Source organism: Nicotiana attenuata, unplaced genomic scaffold (assembly GCF_001879085.1).
Source record: "Nicotiana attenuata strain UT unplaced genomic scaffold, NIATTr2, whole genome shotgun sequence".
Taxonomy (NCBI): Eukaryota; Viridiplantae; Streptophyta; class Magnoliopsida; order Solanales; family Solanaceae; genus Nicotiana; species Nicotiana attenuata.
The window spans coordinates 15,967-34,146 of NW_017670584.1; the positions used below are offsets into that span (position 1 = coordinate 15,967).

General features: G+C 33.4%; 2 protein-coding genes across 2 annotated transcripts; one reads left to right on the forward strand and one right to left on the reverse strand.

Moving 5' to 3' along the window:
- The first annotated feature begins 1,199 nt into the window (after positions 1–1,199).
- On the forward strand, positions 1,200–3,369 carry LOC109241236 (secoisolariciresinol dehydrogenase-like). The gene is made up of 3 exons (XM_019407955.1): positions 1,200–1,312; positions 2,075–2,415; positions 2,764–3,369. Exons 1-3 carry the CDS (start codon positions 1,290–1,292, stop codon positions 3,189–3,191), a joined length of 792 nt encoding a protein of 263 aa, XP_019263500.1. The 5' UTR covers positions 1,200–1,289; the 3' UTR covers positions 3,192–3,369.
- Positions 3,181–11,090, reverse strand: LOC109241237 (mediator of RNA polymerase II transcription subunit 19a-like). The gene is made up of 7 exons (XM_019407956.1): positions 11,023–11,090; positions 9,681–9,748; positions 4,909–5,198; positions 4,579–4,797; positions 4,033–4,101; positions 3,508–3,622; positions 3,181–3,421 (listed from the first exon to the last, which is right to left on the reverse strand). The coding sequence occupies exons 2-6, from the start codon at positions 9,709–9,711 to the stop codon at positions 3,608–3,610; spliced, it is 624 nt and encodes a 207-aa protein (XP_019263501.1). The 5' UTR covers positions 9,712–9,748; positions 11,023–11,090; the 3' UTR covers positions 3,181–3,421; positions 3,508–3,607.
- Between the last annotated feature and the right edge of the window lie 7,090 nt (positions 11,091–18,180).

Below are 18,180 nucleotides of genomic sequence, written 5' to 3' on the forward strand. Positions count from 1 at the left end.
GAAGTTAACTTCCGTCGATATTGCGGTTGCTCTTTTAACAATCTAACACACGATTCAACACTCAAATTTATTTTAATTGAGCTCAAATTTGAAACATAACTTTCAAATATCATAAAGAACAAACTGGAATCATCAATTTATCAAAACAACAACAAATATGAACAAACTTATTTTGCAATTTAGAGGAAAGAAACCCTAAGCACTAGGAAAGAGAGGAGCGTCACAACAAACTCACTACTATAAAACATCATAAACTCCTTAAAATTTGTTCACAAACACCATTTAAATCCACAGCATCTTTGTTTTCACAGCCACTAAGAAGAAGAAGGAGGAGGAGAACTTTGGATTCTAGTTAAACTTTTAAAAGTTGGTACAAGGGGCTACCAAATATAGGGTGCCTCTTAAAATATTTACACCAAAAAGACTAAAGTTGAGGGAAACCTTTGCCTTTTTCTTTTTTCTTTTTTCTTTTTTCCTTTTTTTTTTAATTTTTGAATAAATAGAAGGAGCAAAAAAGGGGCTTTGCTCTGTATATATAATTATTGGACATTAAAAGAGCTATTACAAAGTGTAACTGCTCTAGCTATCAGAGTCTTCCAACAGTCCTTCAAAGCATTTAAAACATAGATCAGTTTAGCCATACTCATGAGTCACGCCTAGGAGTGGCAAACGGGCGGGTCGAGTCGGATATGATTCGGGTTGAAAAAGGGTAATGAAAAAACGGATCAATTATCCAACTCGACCCATATTTAATACGGATAAAAAACGGGTTAACCGGCAGATAATATGGGTTACCCATATTATCCATGACTTCTTGTATAATATTACTTTTGGGAGAATTCTTAGTCTCTCTAACTTGAGGGACCCCCAATTTGAGGCTTTACAAATGTAAAAGTTAGACTCATTGATTATCCATTGGTTATCCATTTTCTAAATGGATAATGTGGTTCTTATCCATATTTGACCCGTTTTTAAAAAGTTCATTATCCAACCCATTTTTTAGTGGATAATATGGGTGGTTAACTATTTTCTTTGAACCATTTTGCCGCCCCTAGTCGCCCCTAAATAATATTGTCGTCATTCACAAGGTATTTTTTATGTACTTTAAACTAATACCCTTTTATGAACATACATGTCGGGTCATCGGGACTATTTTTCTATATAAAAGGATGCTATAGAAGGAGAAATTCTGTGTCAAAGTTTGTGAAATCATTTTCATTTCACAAATATCCAAATCATTTTGGAACTCTTTAATTACGCTTCAAGTCCTTGAGAACCTCACGTTTTCCATGGCTTCAAATTTTGCTAGAAGGTAAGCTTTCGTTTGGCAATAAATTCTTTTGGCGAACTTTTTTTCAAAAATTTTTTGAATACATTGTTTCTTCATAGATTGTGATGAGCTTTTGGAAAAAAAATAAAAAATTTCTTCCACTCACAAAACTTCCAATTTTTTCAAATAAAATACAAGTCCAAATTTAATTTCAACTTCCAAAAATTATTTTTCAAATACTATCTTTTCAAATTTCAACAATGTCTATGTCCAAACGCTAGCTAAGTCGTCCATCATTTGCTTAATTTGAAGTCTAACTAGGACAGGAGAAATAAAGAACTATACCTTATCTACTTTGTTCTGTAAATTTACATTTTTGTTTATAATATCTTGTTGAGATAACATGTGACAAATGTTTAAACTGTGTGTTGTAACGATCCTAATTTGTCTTACTTTTTATGTTATTTACTTGAAACAACTAGGCAATATTTATTTCATAAACATATCTTCCATCAAAAATACATGTCTAAGTTAGGTCGATGATACGTACATTTAAATGTAAGATTTAACTTATATACAATGATAGTATAAAGAACTTTTACTCTATTGGTGTAGTTTGAACATACTATAGGTTACCGAGTTATACATGTCAGTGCATAAAAGTTAAACTTCATAACTAAGTAGATTTTTGGACATAATTTGGTTAAAGTTTGAAAAAAAATGAAGTTTTTTTAAATTGAAATTGAAAAAGAATATTTGAAAGCTAATTTTTATTTGACGTGCATCAATTGTTATTTATTTTAGGCTCGAAGGTAAGGTTGCAGTCATAACAGGTGCTGCTAGTGGCATCGGTGAAGCGGCTGCGAGACTCTTCTCAGAACATGGAGCCAAAGTGGTGATTGCAGACATTCAAGACGAGTTGGCTCAAAAAGTTTGCAAAGATTCGGATCAAACATCGACCACATGTGTGCATTGTGACATTACAAAAGAGGAAGACCTGGAAAATGCCGTGAACACTGCTGTAGACAAGTATGGCAAGCTAGACATCATGTACAACAATGCTGGTATAGTTGGAATAATCAAATCCAACATTCTTGATGATGAAAAATCTGAATTCGAAAAAGTTACTAGTATTAGCCTCGTAGGTACGGAAATAATTTCACTAATTAAAATGTGTGTATTTAATGAAGGGAAGTCTTGACGTAACTGATAAAGTTGCTTCCATGTGACGAAGAGGTCACGGGTTCGAGCTGTGAAAACAGCCTCTTGCAGAAATGGAGGGTAAGGCTGCGTATAATAGACCCTTGTGGTCCGACCCTTCCCCGGATCCCGCGCATAGCGGGAGCTTAGTACACCAAGCAATTACGTGCAGAAGGATCTAAAGTGCACGTTTTAATTAGCTGAAAGTAAAAAGTGATCAACCATATATCATAAGAACCAAAATCAGGTTACGTCAATATATCAGAAACTAATAGCGCAAATTTCCCTCGCAGGTACTTTTCTTGGGATTAAACAAGCAGCGAGAGTCATGATCCCTCGTCGTCAAGGCAGCATAATTGTCACTGGCAGTGTGAGTTCATCGATTGGTGGCGCTTGTTCTCATGCCTACACGAGTTCAAAGCATGGAGTTTTAGGACTTACTAGGAATGCTGCAGGTGATTTAGGACGCTATGGCATTCGTGTGAATTGTGTTTCCCCATACGCTGTTCGTACACAAATGGCTTTTGATTCTTTAAAGAAGATGGGCAAAGAAGGTTGGGATGTTTATTCTACCTTAAATGGTGCAACACTTGCTCCAAAAGATGTGGCTGAAACTGCTGTTTTCCTCGCAAGTGATGAGTCCAAGTGTTTTAGTGGCCAAAATTTTATTATTGATGGAGGATTTACCATTGAGAATTCAGGTTTCTCACTTTTCAAGTAATTTTACTTGATAAGTTCCGGTCATGCAATTATATATGTAATATGGTTTTGTACAATGGAGCCATATGTGTCTCCAGAGGTATCTAATTACAAAATAAAAATTTCACAGCTTCAATATTCTCCTAATGTACAATTTTGAATAATCTTAATGTCTACCAACACGGGCTACTACTCTTAAAGTCTCTTACGAACCATTCAAAATGATTGAAAGCTCACTCAGACATGGGATACCTGCAAAAGAAAACACCAATTTCAGAAGTTAATCCTTCAAAATTTCATACGACGAGATTCACCGAAATTGAAGACTCCTGTCATACCAAACGAATTGTAATGTGGATATTTGAATGCGCCTTGCTACTCTCTTAACCAGATTTGCGATGTCAATGACACCCTGTACACTTATGAACGTCTGAATGCCTAATCCAAGTAAAGCTAACAAGAAAAGAAAAGCTAGTTAGTTGTATCCACAATTTACATCAGCAGCAATCAATGTTCCACACCAACACACACAAAACTAATAAGTATCCTCAACAAGTTTGGGACCCAAAAAAGAAGGAAAAAACAAACCCACTAAATAAATATATGTACGATAACCATCCCAATTTTCGCTGAAAAAGAAAACAATCCCTTTCAGATCTTCAAGCATTATTAGTCATGAATTGAGAAAATTATTAATTTCATTTTTCATGTGTTGGAAAAGAAAAATACAAAGCACAGCTTCCCCACCACAGAGCTTCCCCACCAACGGAACAAAGTGGATATTTATCTAAGTTAACCCACATCACTCTGGACTTCCTATTTAAAGAAAATTTTGCTCAATAACAGTGTAAGATGAAAGTTACCTTATTTAGCTCATTTTTCTGGTATGTTTGGATACCAGAAAAACCTCCATTGCCATCAGTTCTTGGCTTCTGAAAAGGTAATCAATAGACAACGGTTACTAGATGTAATAATGAAAAAGATATCAGCTATTTCAATACAGATCTAAGATCCACAAATGTCTCTGTAAGTTAACTGATTCGTAAAGGATAATAATATTGACCTACAGATGTCATAGCAGAAATTTTAGCACGAACATGTATCTCAACCGCATGTGTTTGCACATAATCACTCTCTAATACAGATATGCACCACTAACTGCAAATATCTTCAACATGTATATATTTTTATGCTCAAAGACTTCAATTGAAAATATTAGATGACAACTTAGAATTTGATCATGGGAAAAGATATGGAACAACAGGACCATGTCAAGAAGCATAAAATTCATTCTCAGTCTGCAAGCCTAGCACAAGCATTTAAGTTATTGCAAATTGCTAAGAAAGAAGTCGAATTTCAGTCTTGGATTTAACCAATATCGCAGACATGAAACCCGAATTCTGTGTTACCTTTACTTTCTGTCTCAGAAACAAATCTGGACCGTAATTCTGTGACTTGCTCCCATTTTTCTCCTTATTGTTAACCTTGCTTGGTTTAAGTTCCTTATCAATGCAACTGGTAGGATCATGTTTCCTCGACCTATCTTTGTGTTTGTGCTTTTTATGCTTCTTCTTTTCCTTGCATTCATTCTGCAATTTAGATGCACCTGTAGGGAACCCAAGTTCTGCCTATTGACACAAAAATAAGTTACTGAGGAAATTTTATGACGGGACTGGATTAGTACAGCAGATGAAGGCTTAAACAATACACGCATTGAGGATTAAAAGGTGGATTCTTACCAATGACAGATCGGTGGATGTTGCTTCTCTTAGCTGAAAAGCATCTGTAAGAAGATCCAAGCCAAAAGGACGCAACTGTACACATCTATGCCCCACGTAAGGGAAATTTTGAGACAGCTGATCGAGTTCCATTCCTTCACCTTTCCTTATTTCTGTGTCCCCCACCACATTCCTGAGGTATTGTGTCTCAGATATAGAGAGTGGTAGAGACCTCTTGCAGAAAAAATCAAGATGTTTCCTAAGTTTACAATGGTTTAGAAGATCAACTGAACCACCAAGTTCTCTAGGTCCTGAAGAAACAAAAAAAAAAACAGGCCCACATGATGGGAAAATCCATTCAGATAATGAATATCCAACCGAGAGAATGTAAAAGCATTGGTAAAGTTAATGTTAAAGCCAAATTTTTAACCACTTCATGCTATTCAAATCCTGCCAATAGAAGTATCAAATTCTTTTTTATCGTCAACAGTATGATGAACACAGACTGAAATGTCCTGGACATTGTGATGCGGAACCCAAGATCAAAAAGATTAATGATGTAAATCTAGTAAAAAGTGATGTAGGATAGCAAGCATTAGTATGGAATTGAAAGACAAAAATAAGAAAATTACAAGGAGATTAGACCTTAAGATTAGAAGCACAACTAACCATGGATATATCAAATCTACAAACCTCAAGAGCAGTCAAACAAGTAACCTAATCTATAACCTAAGATAGAATATTACATAAAATGAAAAACTATCCTTGAAGCAATAAGACAAGTTCATTGTAGAACTTAAGGAGAACTTCCAAAACTCTCGAAGAGCTGAATATATTTCATGTAAAACTCAAATGTTTGATCCCTTGCAATGAAAAAGTGATGGCTATATATAGAGCCATTTCGACTACTCTTGAACTATCTACAAGTGTGAAAACAAATACTAAAAAGGTCTTCAATGGCGGTTGCATGCCAATCTTCAACAATGGAGGCCACAAATCACTAAAGACATCTTGCAGAAAGCTTAAAAACCTAGCAATAAAATATTACTTGAAAAATGATACGAGCACCCTCCACGAAATTGCAATCAAGGATCTATGTTTACCAACCGGACCAATCACTAGAGCTAAAGCTAGAAAAGTTATTAATAAAAACTAGGAATTCATGGGCGTGGATGAGAATCCAAAATTAATACATGTATCTCAAGTGAGCCTAGGATGAATTTGTCAACTTCAAAATCACTTCTAGAATAGCATAGGATGAATTTAGCTGTGTAACTTACCAAAAATGTAGTTCAAGATGTCTCTTTCTAGAAAATCAAAGATTGTGCAAATTGGATACCCCTAGACAAAATTATGGACTTTCTACCAAGACTGCACCAATCTGCCTCGATTTCCAATACAAGAAATTCGATCATCATGCTTGACAAAAAAGAATTGAATTGCTCTTGTGAACTTATTAAAGAAGGCATCAAGTAGTCAGACTATATGGTTAGGTTTTTAGGCTTCCATAAGATGTTTTAGGTGACTTTATGCCCTCTATTGTTTAAGATTGCATGCAGCCACTATTGAAGACCTTTCTAGTATTTATTTCACACGTATAGCTAGTTCAATAGTAATTGAAATGGCTCTATAAATAGCCATCATTCTTTCACTGTAAGGGCTTAGTATAAATAGCCATCATTCTTTCACCGTAAGGGCTTAGACATTTGAGTGTTACACGAAATATTGAGAGTTTTGGAGGAGTTCTACCAAGAACTTGTCATTGATTACTTCAAGGATAGTTTTTCCTAGAATATTTGATTTACTGCTCTTGCGGTTGCGGATTTGATATATCCATGATTAATTGGGCTTCTAACCTTGATGTCTAATCTCCTTGTACAACAATGACAATAAACCCAGAGTAGTCCCACGAGTGGGGTCTAGGGAGGGTAGTGTGTATGCAAACCTTACCCCTACCTTGAGAAGGTAAAGAAGTTTCAAATAGACCCTCCACTCAAGGAAAAATATAAAAAGAAGCAGTAGCACCAGACTATATCATCAGCAACAACAACAACAACATATTTAGTATATTCCCACAACGAGGAGCTAGGGAGGGTAGTATGTACGCAAACTTTTAGCCTACCTTGTAGGGGTAGAGAGGTTGTTACTGATAGACCTTCCGCCCAAGTAAGCACAGTATCAACAATAAAGAAATGCAATATAAAAAACGAACAAGTCATGGAAAGAAAACAAATAATAGTGAGATATTAACAGACCGAAACACAAGCAATATCAGGTAATAATATGAGTCCAAGAATAAGCCACAACTAGGGTAATACTAAAGCTACCGATATGTAAGGGGAATACGCTTTACTACCTATTAACCTTCTACCATAATCTTTGTCCTCCACAACCACCTCTTATTAAGGGTCATGTCCTCAGTAAGCTTAAAAAGCGTCATATCATGCCTAATCACCTCTCCCCAATACTTCTTCGGCCTTCCTCTACCCCTCCTTAGACCCACCATGTGCAACCTCTCACACCATTAGCAAGTTAACAAGAAAACCAAAGCGAATGCAGTTATAGAAAATCCCCAAAAATAAGAAAGTACAAGACTAACACTAATACTATTGGCTTGGAGAAGGAAAATGCACGATTACATACTAACTTTCTCCTTAATTCTCAACCTACACACCTTCCTATTGAGGGTCATGTCCTTGGTAAGCTGAAGCAGCCTATGTCCAGCCTTATCAACTCTCTCCAATGCTTCTTTGGCCTACCTCTGCATCTCCTCAAATCCACCAAGGACTATCTCTCACACCTCTTTATTGGGCCATCAGCGATTAGCGTCTCTCCTCTTCACATGTACAAACCATCTAAGCGTCGCTTCCCGCATCTTCTCCTCCACAAGGACCCACGCCCCTTGTCTAATCTCCTTGTAAGTTTCTTATTTTGATCTACCAATTTCATACTATTTCTTGCTATCCTATGTCATTTTTACTAGATTTACGACATAAATCTTTTTGATCTTGGACTCCCCATCACAAAGTATGGCATATTTACCTTAAAACGGTTTCGAACATTTCTTTTCCACTGCCCTAATAAATATTTCTTTTTTGTTTTACACGTATTCTCAAAACCTAAGCTCTATCAATACATACAAGTGGTGGAATATATTAGTAGTCCACTTCATACGCGGCATAAACAAAGTTAAACACTTAACTTAGGTGACTTGTGTGGAAAATCTCGGATGTGTAAGAGAGCAATTAATTAGGTATGAAACGTAGAGAGATAGTAAAGAATATAGCACCCACTACCTCTTTAGTTCGACTCATGAGGGACATAGAAACAAACATATATGTTTATATCAATGAACATATAACATTCCTGTTGCATTGTTAATCCAGGACTCGTGGTAATTTTAGTAGACCTAAATTAATCATATTTTAGAAGTTAACTCTGCCTAGTCTATAAATGATTTGTGCAAGGGAAATTAAAAAATTCCCCTTAAAGATCTCCTAAGAGCTAAATGTCAAAGAAAAATTTTTGTAAGCAATTTTATCAGAACAGATACTTGCAGATACTTCATCAGAGGCTTACACCTGATCATGAATCATATGCAGCATAACATTCATATGCTAACAAAGTATGGCTGAGTTGGGTTTGAAGGTATAAGAATTGGATTTGATAGAGTATGAGTGACAAAAACCATAAGTCCACAAAAGCAATTGGTAAATCAGAACAACCTTATGATTCCTCGCGACTTATCATGAAAAATTATTACGGACAACCAGTATCTAATAAAACGTGGCAGTAACACATGTCAGAGGCAGTCAGCTTAAGACTTTCATCAAATTTCATCAACTGATCTGTTTACGATCAGAAGCATTTTGAAGCTCCAATTTTTCTTTATCACTGGTTTAAACCTCACGAGCTTTTTCCTCATCGTGACGCTCTGATGGACAGTGAATATAATAACAGAATCAACCAAAAAGGAGTTTTTCCACCATAGGAGGTGAGGAAAAGTTTTAGAACAAGTTTATTTCAGACAAAACAGTTTCCAGCTTCTTGACCACTATTTTATAGAGTTCTGCCACACTATCAATGGGTAGGAAAATGATTTCAGATTTTATTTAAAAAAGAAAGAAAGCTAGTACTGCTTTGAGCCACTGCTCTGGAAGGTATTACCAGATAATTATAAATTAAACGGGTGACGAATAAAAATGAAAAAAGACACATAGAGTATCCAAGGCAAAGCACAGGATATCATATACTCCATAAGTCCTCAACACACTTCAGTGGAAGAAAAGATGGTTACTTTAGATAAAATTGGCATAAGAAGTACTTGTTGGAGGAGACATGCTAAAAAAACACTAGATAATTGCTCCTATAAGTACATGTAATAATGGATCCTCATGAGTGTGACTAATCAAGTATTAGCAGATTGGCCACGCTTATATCTTGACCACAAGTTAATCATTCAAAATATATCTCGACGACAAGTTAGCCTCCTGATGCCAAAGTTTTGGTCTTTCACCAAGCAAGGTTTCTCTAAGATTCTAGGTTTGATGACCTTTGGAATCATCATCAAACCAGAAATTCCATGGCAAAATAAAGTTATCAGACTTTCATTAGAAAAGACTAATGAATGTCAGATGTGATACTGGAAAAAAAATGCTCCACTAAATAATAAAGAGCATTCTGGTCTACAAACTATCATTTCATCGCATAAAAGTATTACGAAATTGAAGCAAAGGGGAAAAACAATCTAGGAGCAAATACTGTAAGAGGTTTAATACCCTCAAACATCCTACCTCTTCCAAACTTCCTGATATCAGGATCCATCGCGACTATGCAGTTACTGACTTGAATATAAAACGACCTTCAAAGAGAAGATATATTAGCAGCTTGTGTACAGACACAAAGCACAAAACAAGATGCCACCAATTAAATAGTATACCATAAAAAGGGAGAAACAGAAGGATAGCACTCAAAGATATCGCAACTACAGAGATAATCAGCAAAAAAGAACAACACTTTGCCTAAGCCTTTTGACTCTCAGCCCACCCCACCTAACTAGTAAACATATGATCACAGAACAAACATAGCTGACAAACACCAATACAACTGCATGTGCAAAAATTCTAGTATATGCCAGGGTCAACCAGCATTGTGAGCCGGTACAGTTGCCATAACATTTCACATAGCGAAACTTCCCCTGGTTTACCTCAGGAATTTATCTTCATATTTCTTTTTAGAAAATTACTTTAGGATAAGTGATTCAAATCATTTTATCTGGAAACTTAAACTTCATTAGCTCCTCCATATAAAGATAAACCATTTTACACAACCCAAAGTGAGGACAGGCACAGATTATGGCAGCCAATATTAAGTACTCCATCCGTTCACTTTTATTTGTCAAGTATTCTAAAAATAGATTTTTATTTTTACTTGTCACTTTTAGCATATCAAGAGAAAAATAATTTATTTTTCCTGTTTTTACCTTAGCATTAACTACTCATTTCAAATCATTTTCAAGTCCATTAAGGCTATACACCAATTAATATAGATATCATGATAAATCATGCACTTTATTTATTATTTTTTTAAAGGCGTGCAAAGTCAATAGTGGACAAGTAAAATTGAACGGAGGGAATACAATTTACTAGGTGGGTCCCCGAAAATTAATAGTCTACAACATCAACCACCCCTCAATTCCAAACTAGTTGAGGTCAACTATATAAATCCTCTATATCACATCCAATCCATAAAAAACTACTCAATAATTTGCCTATTTCAAAAAAACTTCACCATTCTCGAAATCTCACACCTATTCCTACACTATCATAAAATCTCTCAGGCATACGGTAAGTGTGCTGATAATAACAAATCTTGTCAGCTGTGTCTATTATGCTAACTACCGATATTTGTCTATCTGACAAACAATGTATATATTTTGAACAGATTGATTAGGAATCAATGGGAATCTAAAATCAATTGATTTCAAAAGCATTCGGAATAGTAGAAATTTTAAATCAATATTTGGATGGTAAGAATGAGTTGGTAAATGACTTGCAATTTTAAAATTAATATAATTTTCATGCCAAGAACGGGAACTCAAAAATTGGAAAAGGGATTAGGGCTTTATTTACTTACAAATTGATTTGCCTGAGAGAGAGGATGAAGTAATAGAAGGGAGCCCCTTATTTTGGGTTTATATAGAATTGAGGGCGGAATCCGACAGACACCCAAAACCAAACTAACTAGATTTCGGCTCTCTGTCGAAATGGGCTAATTGGGCCATAAGGAAGTGGGCCGTGTGACTTTGAAATAGAGCTACTTTCATTGATAGCACACTATCAAAAATAGGGAAATTTTCGTTCCTATACTATATAGGAAACTATATTATCAAATATGTTCAACTTCATAATTTGCATATTACCCTTTATGCTAATAGTATTTTTACAAAATATAGACAATGCATTAAATAAGGAATCATTGTAGCTGTAGGATTCCTCATTTAAGCGCGCTAAAATTGGGGAATTAAATATTCTTCCAGATCTTCCACAACGCAAATCACGCATATTCATAATTATCGTCGGCTTCGTTTCAAATTTTCCATACTCTGTTTTTGCGATACACTCTGTATGCGAATCTGCGTGATACACTCTGTTTTATGCGAATTTATCGAATAACGCAATTATGTCGAATAACGCAGAAGATTTGTATACAATCTGTTTTATGCGAATTTGCAAAAGATTTGTGCATTTCGACATAATCAAGCATTGCGTTTTTTGCAAAAGAGAGCAGCAATTCCACCATTGACAGCCATTATAAAGCTTTGAAGCTTTGAATTCAAATTTGGATTTTTAAAAATCATTATTTGTTTGGATTGGGTGCTTGTTGAAAATAATTGGGAATATGGTTTGGAGTTAATATCTCAATTTTGAGGGGTTTTGGTGATGATTAGACTTGGTTTTGACTGAATTTCAGATTGAAACTCGAAGAAGAAAAAGAAGAAGAAGAAGAAGACATGACATACATTATATTGCAGAAATTGTAGAAAAATTGTAGATTGTTGTTTATTTATTTTTCTTTTATTCATTTGCCTATTGTATGAAAGTTGAACAACATTGTCTAAAATTGTATTTAAGTGGATGATTTAGTACTGTTTTGGACAGAAATATGTATCAAAAATGTGAAACATACATTTCAGGGGAAGCATGTCGAGTCCAAATATGTACCCAGTTTGTAGATATTTTGTAGATAAATTGTAGATTATTTGTATTATGATTGTAGATGCCTTATTTTCTGTTTTCACAAATAAAAAACGACTAGAACTTCTACAAATCTTCTGAAAAAACGTAATTATGTCAAAAATCCCAATTATGCTACAATTGAATGGGAATTGAGATATTAAAATTTAATGTACCCAGTTTGTAGATATTTTATAGATGAATTGTAGATTATTTGTATTCTGATTGTAGATGCTTTGTTTTCTGTTTCACAAATCAAAAACGACTAAACTTCTACAAATCTTTTGCAAAAAACGCAATTATGTCGAAAATTCCAATTATGCTACAATTGAGTGGGAATTGGGATATTAAAATTCAATGTACCCAGTTTGTAGATATTTTATCGATAAATTGTAGATTATTTGTATTATGTCGAAAATCCTGATTATGCTACAATTTCTGTGATTCTCCTATATGCTCTTGTTACTCCTTACGAAACTGCTATGCTAAATATGGAATCCAAAAAAACATGATGAAGGGATAGATCTTCCTAAGAAATTTTGTAAATAATTTCTAGAAACATTGAAATTCTGTATTTTCATATTAATTTTTCAAATGATATGTAGTTTTATTGTAGATTAAATGTAGAAAACAAGCCATTGTGAGTCTTATTTGACTCATTCCTCACATTCAACATATTCTACAAATTCACGCCTCTTTAAATACAATACGACCATACTTTCTTGAATTTAAAGGTATAGCAATATATATAACTTAAAAAACATCTTCTCCTCTACACAAGTTAGCTCCAAAATAGACGAATTGGAATAACAAGCTCCCATCAAAACTTTTAACACAAAAACACAAAGCTCAAAAATAAATAAACAACAGTCTACAATTTTTCTACAATTTATCTACAATTTCTGCAATATAATGTATGCCATGTCTTCTTCTTCGAGTTTCAATCTGAAATTCAGCCAAAACCAAGTCTAATCTTCACCAAAACCCCTCAAAATTGAGATATAAACTCCAAATCATATTCCAAATTATTTACAACAACACCCAATCCAAACAAATAATGATTTTTGAAAACCCAAATTAGAATTCAAAGCTTCAAAACTTTTTAATGGCTGTCAATGGTGGAGTTGCTGCTCTCTTCTCATTTCCTCTTATATTACTGAAATTTGGGATTGCGAGATAGAGAGAGACGTAGAGCGAATTCTCAATTCTTTGCAACAACATCCAATCCAAACAAACAATGTCTTTTGAAAACCCAAATTCGAATTCAAAGCCTTTGCTATGGAAGAAATAATGGGATTTTGATACAGAAATCGTGGGTGTGGGAGGGAAACGTGGGTGAAGGTGTGGGAACTGGAGAGAGAAACTTGGGGAGTGGTATTAGAAGGAATATACGGTACCATTAAATTAGGAGTGTAATTAATACCCTTAAAAACCACTAATGGTATATAATTGGTAATTAAGTATATTAAATGTAATTATATCAAACCTTAAACATTCGGAGTAATATAGTTTCCTATATGGCATAGGAATGTAAAAATTCCTTAAAAATATAATACAAAAGATTAACATTAATTAGTGATTAACAAATATGGCAGTAAAATATTTATGCATATAGCAGATTTAATTCAATTCAAATCAGCATGAATCAAGCTGTTTAAAAAGGCAGTCCTAGTATTTAATATCTTTCCCTATTGTTTCTCTCCATTCCATAACATGTTTTAAGTTTTCGTTAGAAACCAATCCATTCCATAACTGATTTTTTCCTTTCCATACATGGACCTTTTTATACAATGTAATGTAGCAAATTATACATCTTTATATTCTGATGAAATAAAATACATATATTTTATAAAAAATTATAATGTATGTTTGTGGTATATATACATTATAAATCGTATTTTTTAAAGGATAATTCATGTATATATGCATATGTTGTTTATATACGTCTTTATATTTAAATACATATCATCGATCCATTCCATAACAATTTTTTTCCTTTTTATACATGGATCTTTTTATTCAACTTAATATTAGCAAAATTATATATATGTATATTCCAACGAAATAAAATACATATATTTCTTGAAAAAAAATATAATGTATGTTTGTGGTATATTATAAATCATGTGTTTTTTTAGGAAAAATCATGTATATATGCATATGTTAGTTATACTCTTATTTATATTTAAATAGATATTATTAATATGTCGTTTATATTTTGCACTAATATACATCCATATTTGTATAAATTATCCGTATATAAATAGTATATGTGACATATTTATTTTCTTCTATATACATAATAGTGGCATGTTAATATTTGAGATTAAATTTTATGTAAGGTATATGCTAGAAATATAGTTTGGATATATCAGTATAATAAATAATGTGCTATGATGTATATATACATGTTATATATGTGGCATAAATGCAATATATATATATATATATATATATATGTATATTGAATTATTTCATTGTAAATTATCACAATATAATATACTTAAAATATATTAATGGTATATTTTGAGTTAAAATAAAATTGTACAGAAAAAAGTTTAAATCTCAAAAAGAAAAAATATTGAATTATTTTTGAGATATTCTTCTTTCAAAATCTTTGATATATTTAGTTAAGAGTTATTTATGGAAGAGAAAAAAGAAATTATGAAATAGTGAGGGAAAAGAAAATATAGTAAAAAGTGTATTAATGTAGAGGGATCCCTTAGTTAATGGAGTTATCAATGTGAAAGTGCTAAAAAAGCAAAAAAAATATGTTGTTTTTCAAATAAACAAAGCCTACTAACATTTATGAGAATAGTTTTTAAAAAGGGACCAAGCATGTAAAAATCTATTTGAAATATAACTTTTCTTTTTGAAATGGCCCATTAGATATGTAAAAATAGCACGGGCTAGCCAGTTTTCAAATTGGTCATTCAAAAATAACCAGCGTTTGCAAAGTCATTAAAAAATAGCCACTATTTTGCTGCAACACGGAAAGTTCCAGCATAATATATTGGAGATCGGTGCACCTGTGTATGAACTTCTAGCATACTGTGCTGGAACTCCAACACGCGGAAAGTTATAATATACTGGAGATTGGAGCATCGGTGATCCAATCTCCAGTATATTATGCTGGACCGGTATATTATACTAAAACTCCAGTATATTATACTGGAGCTTTTTTTCGGATTTTGAACAGTGTTTTTGTTCAGATTTATCTTTACATGAAAAGTGGCTAAATTTCGATTATTTTTGAAATTGTGGCTATTTTTGAATGAAGACTTGTAAATCTGGCTATTTTTTAATTTCTCCCATTAGATATTGGAAATCTTACGGGAATGGTCCAAACTTACCAACCTCTAGCTATTAACTACATATTTACCAAAACTAGCCAAGGGCATACAAAAATTTAGAACCTAGATAACTACGGATTATTCTTTCCAAGAATTACATGCAAAGATCTCATTCCATATTTTTAAGCGTGATCAGCAATATTAGATGCAAGACGGAAAGAAAATGTCATGGATGAGGTAGCGAAGATGAAACATAAAGAAAGGAAACAAGATTTTAAAAGTCTAAGCAAAAAAAGGGACTTTTTTCAATAGGTATTTTTGAAATTCATTGAAACATATAGATGAGTCAATATACAAAATTTGAGAAAGATTGGATGTGATTTGAATTAGTTTTGAGTCAAAATTCATAGTTGAAATCGAGTTTAAAAAATTCTCTACTAAAAAATTTTATATGTGAGATACATATTAGATAGACAAGTGATACATAAAAGATACACGTAGATATACATTGAGATACACATATTATCTTCTTCCATTTTCATCTTAATTTCAATTCAGACCACCTAAAATCTCCACCAAATTATCAAAAAATTGAGATTCACAATCCTTAAGATGTCCTTAATCTATTCCAACAATACCCACTCGAAAATTCAAATTTCAAAAACCTAAATTTTTGAATTGAAGCTTAAACAAGCTTCTATGGTTGTTCATGAAATTTTCAGTTTAATCTTTCGACCCAGTCCAACAAACTAACATTTAATAGTAATTTCTAAATTTAATTAAGGTGTTCGATTTTCTGAAACTCACTTTAGTTCGCTGTATGCTTTAAAAACCGATATTAATTGAAAATTGTTTGGATTAAAATGACATTTGGCCTTTCCTAGTAAATATTTCATTCTTGGGCTAGTTTTGGTTGAAATAATTTATAAAGTGATAGTTTGAGTAGTTTTCCCTTAGGTATTTCATTCATCAACAAAAGAATCATTTTTTGGGAAACTTTACACGGTAATATCCCCTTTAAAAATCCCTCAACACAATATACCTCAATTATAAAATCACATCACATCAATTAATTATCCTACATATTTATTTAGTCTAAGGATAATAACTACCTAATAAACTTGCCCCTTAAATTAATGAAAATTATCTATATGAAGCAAATTCAATCGAAATCCTACTCCACCCGTTTTAAACTTGGACCAAAATTAAAGAATAAAAAAAGATTATCCATTAAACAAAACTTTCTATTATGAGAATCTTTCTCCTTATTTTCTTCTATACGATAAAAATTTATACAATAAACTAGTCATTGTATGCTATTAAAGTATGTTAGTATTCCAAGCAAAATAAAATGTATAAAATAATATTCCAATAAAAGAAAAGGGGTGTATGGTTTGAATATTGTATTTCAAATTAGAATATTGTGGGTATGTTTGGTTTGAGTATTATATTCCAAATTAGAATATTTTGTATATTTGGTTTGAATATTGTATTTTTATTACAATATTGTAGTATGTTGGTTTGAATACTATATTTTTCACTAGAATATTATAACTTGGTATGTTTGGTTTGGATACTGCATTTCAAATTAAATTATTGTGTTATATCTGGTTTAAATATTGTATTCTATTAGAAAATTATAGTATATTTGGTTAATTATTACATTTCTTATTAGTATAATATGGTTTATTGGTCTGAATACTAAATTCTACTATTTTAGATTGGTTTGGATATTGTATCACCCTACATATTCGTTTAGTCAAAGGACAATAACTACCTAATAAACTTGCCCTTCAAATTAAAGAAAACAACCTAATATGAAGCAAATTCAATCAAAATCCTACTCAATCCGTTTAAATTTGAGAGAATCTGTGTGTAACGACCCGACCGGTCGTTTTGAGCTTTGGCACCTTGATCGCCAGTTCTCGAGCATGACTTGCCCCATGTGATGTATTATGACTGATGTATTATTGGTTTTGGTTTTCACGGAAATCAGAATGAATTTGAAAGAACGGTTCTCAGTTGTAGCTTTAAATTTGAAAGGTTTGACCAAGAGTTGACTTATTTGTATATGAGCTCGGATCGGAGTTTCTATGATTTGGTTAGCTTCTTGGGTGATTTATGACTTAGGAGCGTGATCGGAATTGGTTTTGGAGGTTCGGTGTAGAATTAGGCTTGAATTGGCTAAGTTAGTATTTTGGCCAATTCCGGTTGATAGGTGAGATTTTGATCCGAGGGTCGGAATGGAATTCCGAGAGTTGCTATAGCTTCGTTATGTGATTTGGGATGTGTGTGCAAAATTCCAGGTCATTCGGAGGTGATTTGGTTGGGTTTTTGATCAAATGCGTGTTTCGGAAGTTTTAGAAGAACTTAGGCTTGAATTCAATGTAATTTGATGATTTTGGTGTTGTTTGAGGCGTTTTGATGATTGGAACAAGTTTGAATGATGTTATAGGAGGTGTTGGTGCTTTTGGTTGAGGTCCCGGGGGCCTCGGGGTGGTTTCGGATGGCTAACGGGAAGTTTGGAGTTGAAAAATGTTGCAGAAATTGATCATCAGCTGTTGCAGAAGAATTAGCCTTCGCGATCACGTGAGGTCCCTCGCGATCGCGTAGAAGGAATTTGGGTTGGGCTGAGTTTGTGCTTCGCGTTCGCGTCTGAGGGCTCGCGTTCGCGGAAGGTAAGCGGCTTGTGCTTCGCGTTCGCAGGTGAGTGTTCGCGATCGCGTATAAGGCTTTGGGTCCAGGAGTAGTTGTGCTTCGCGTTC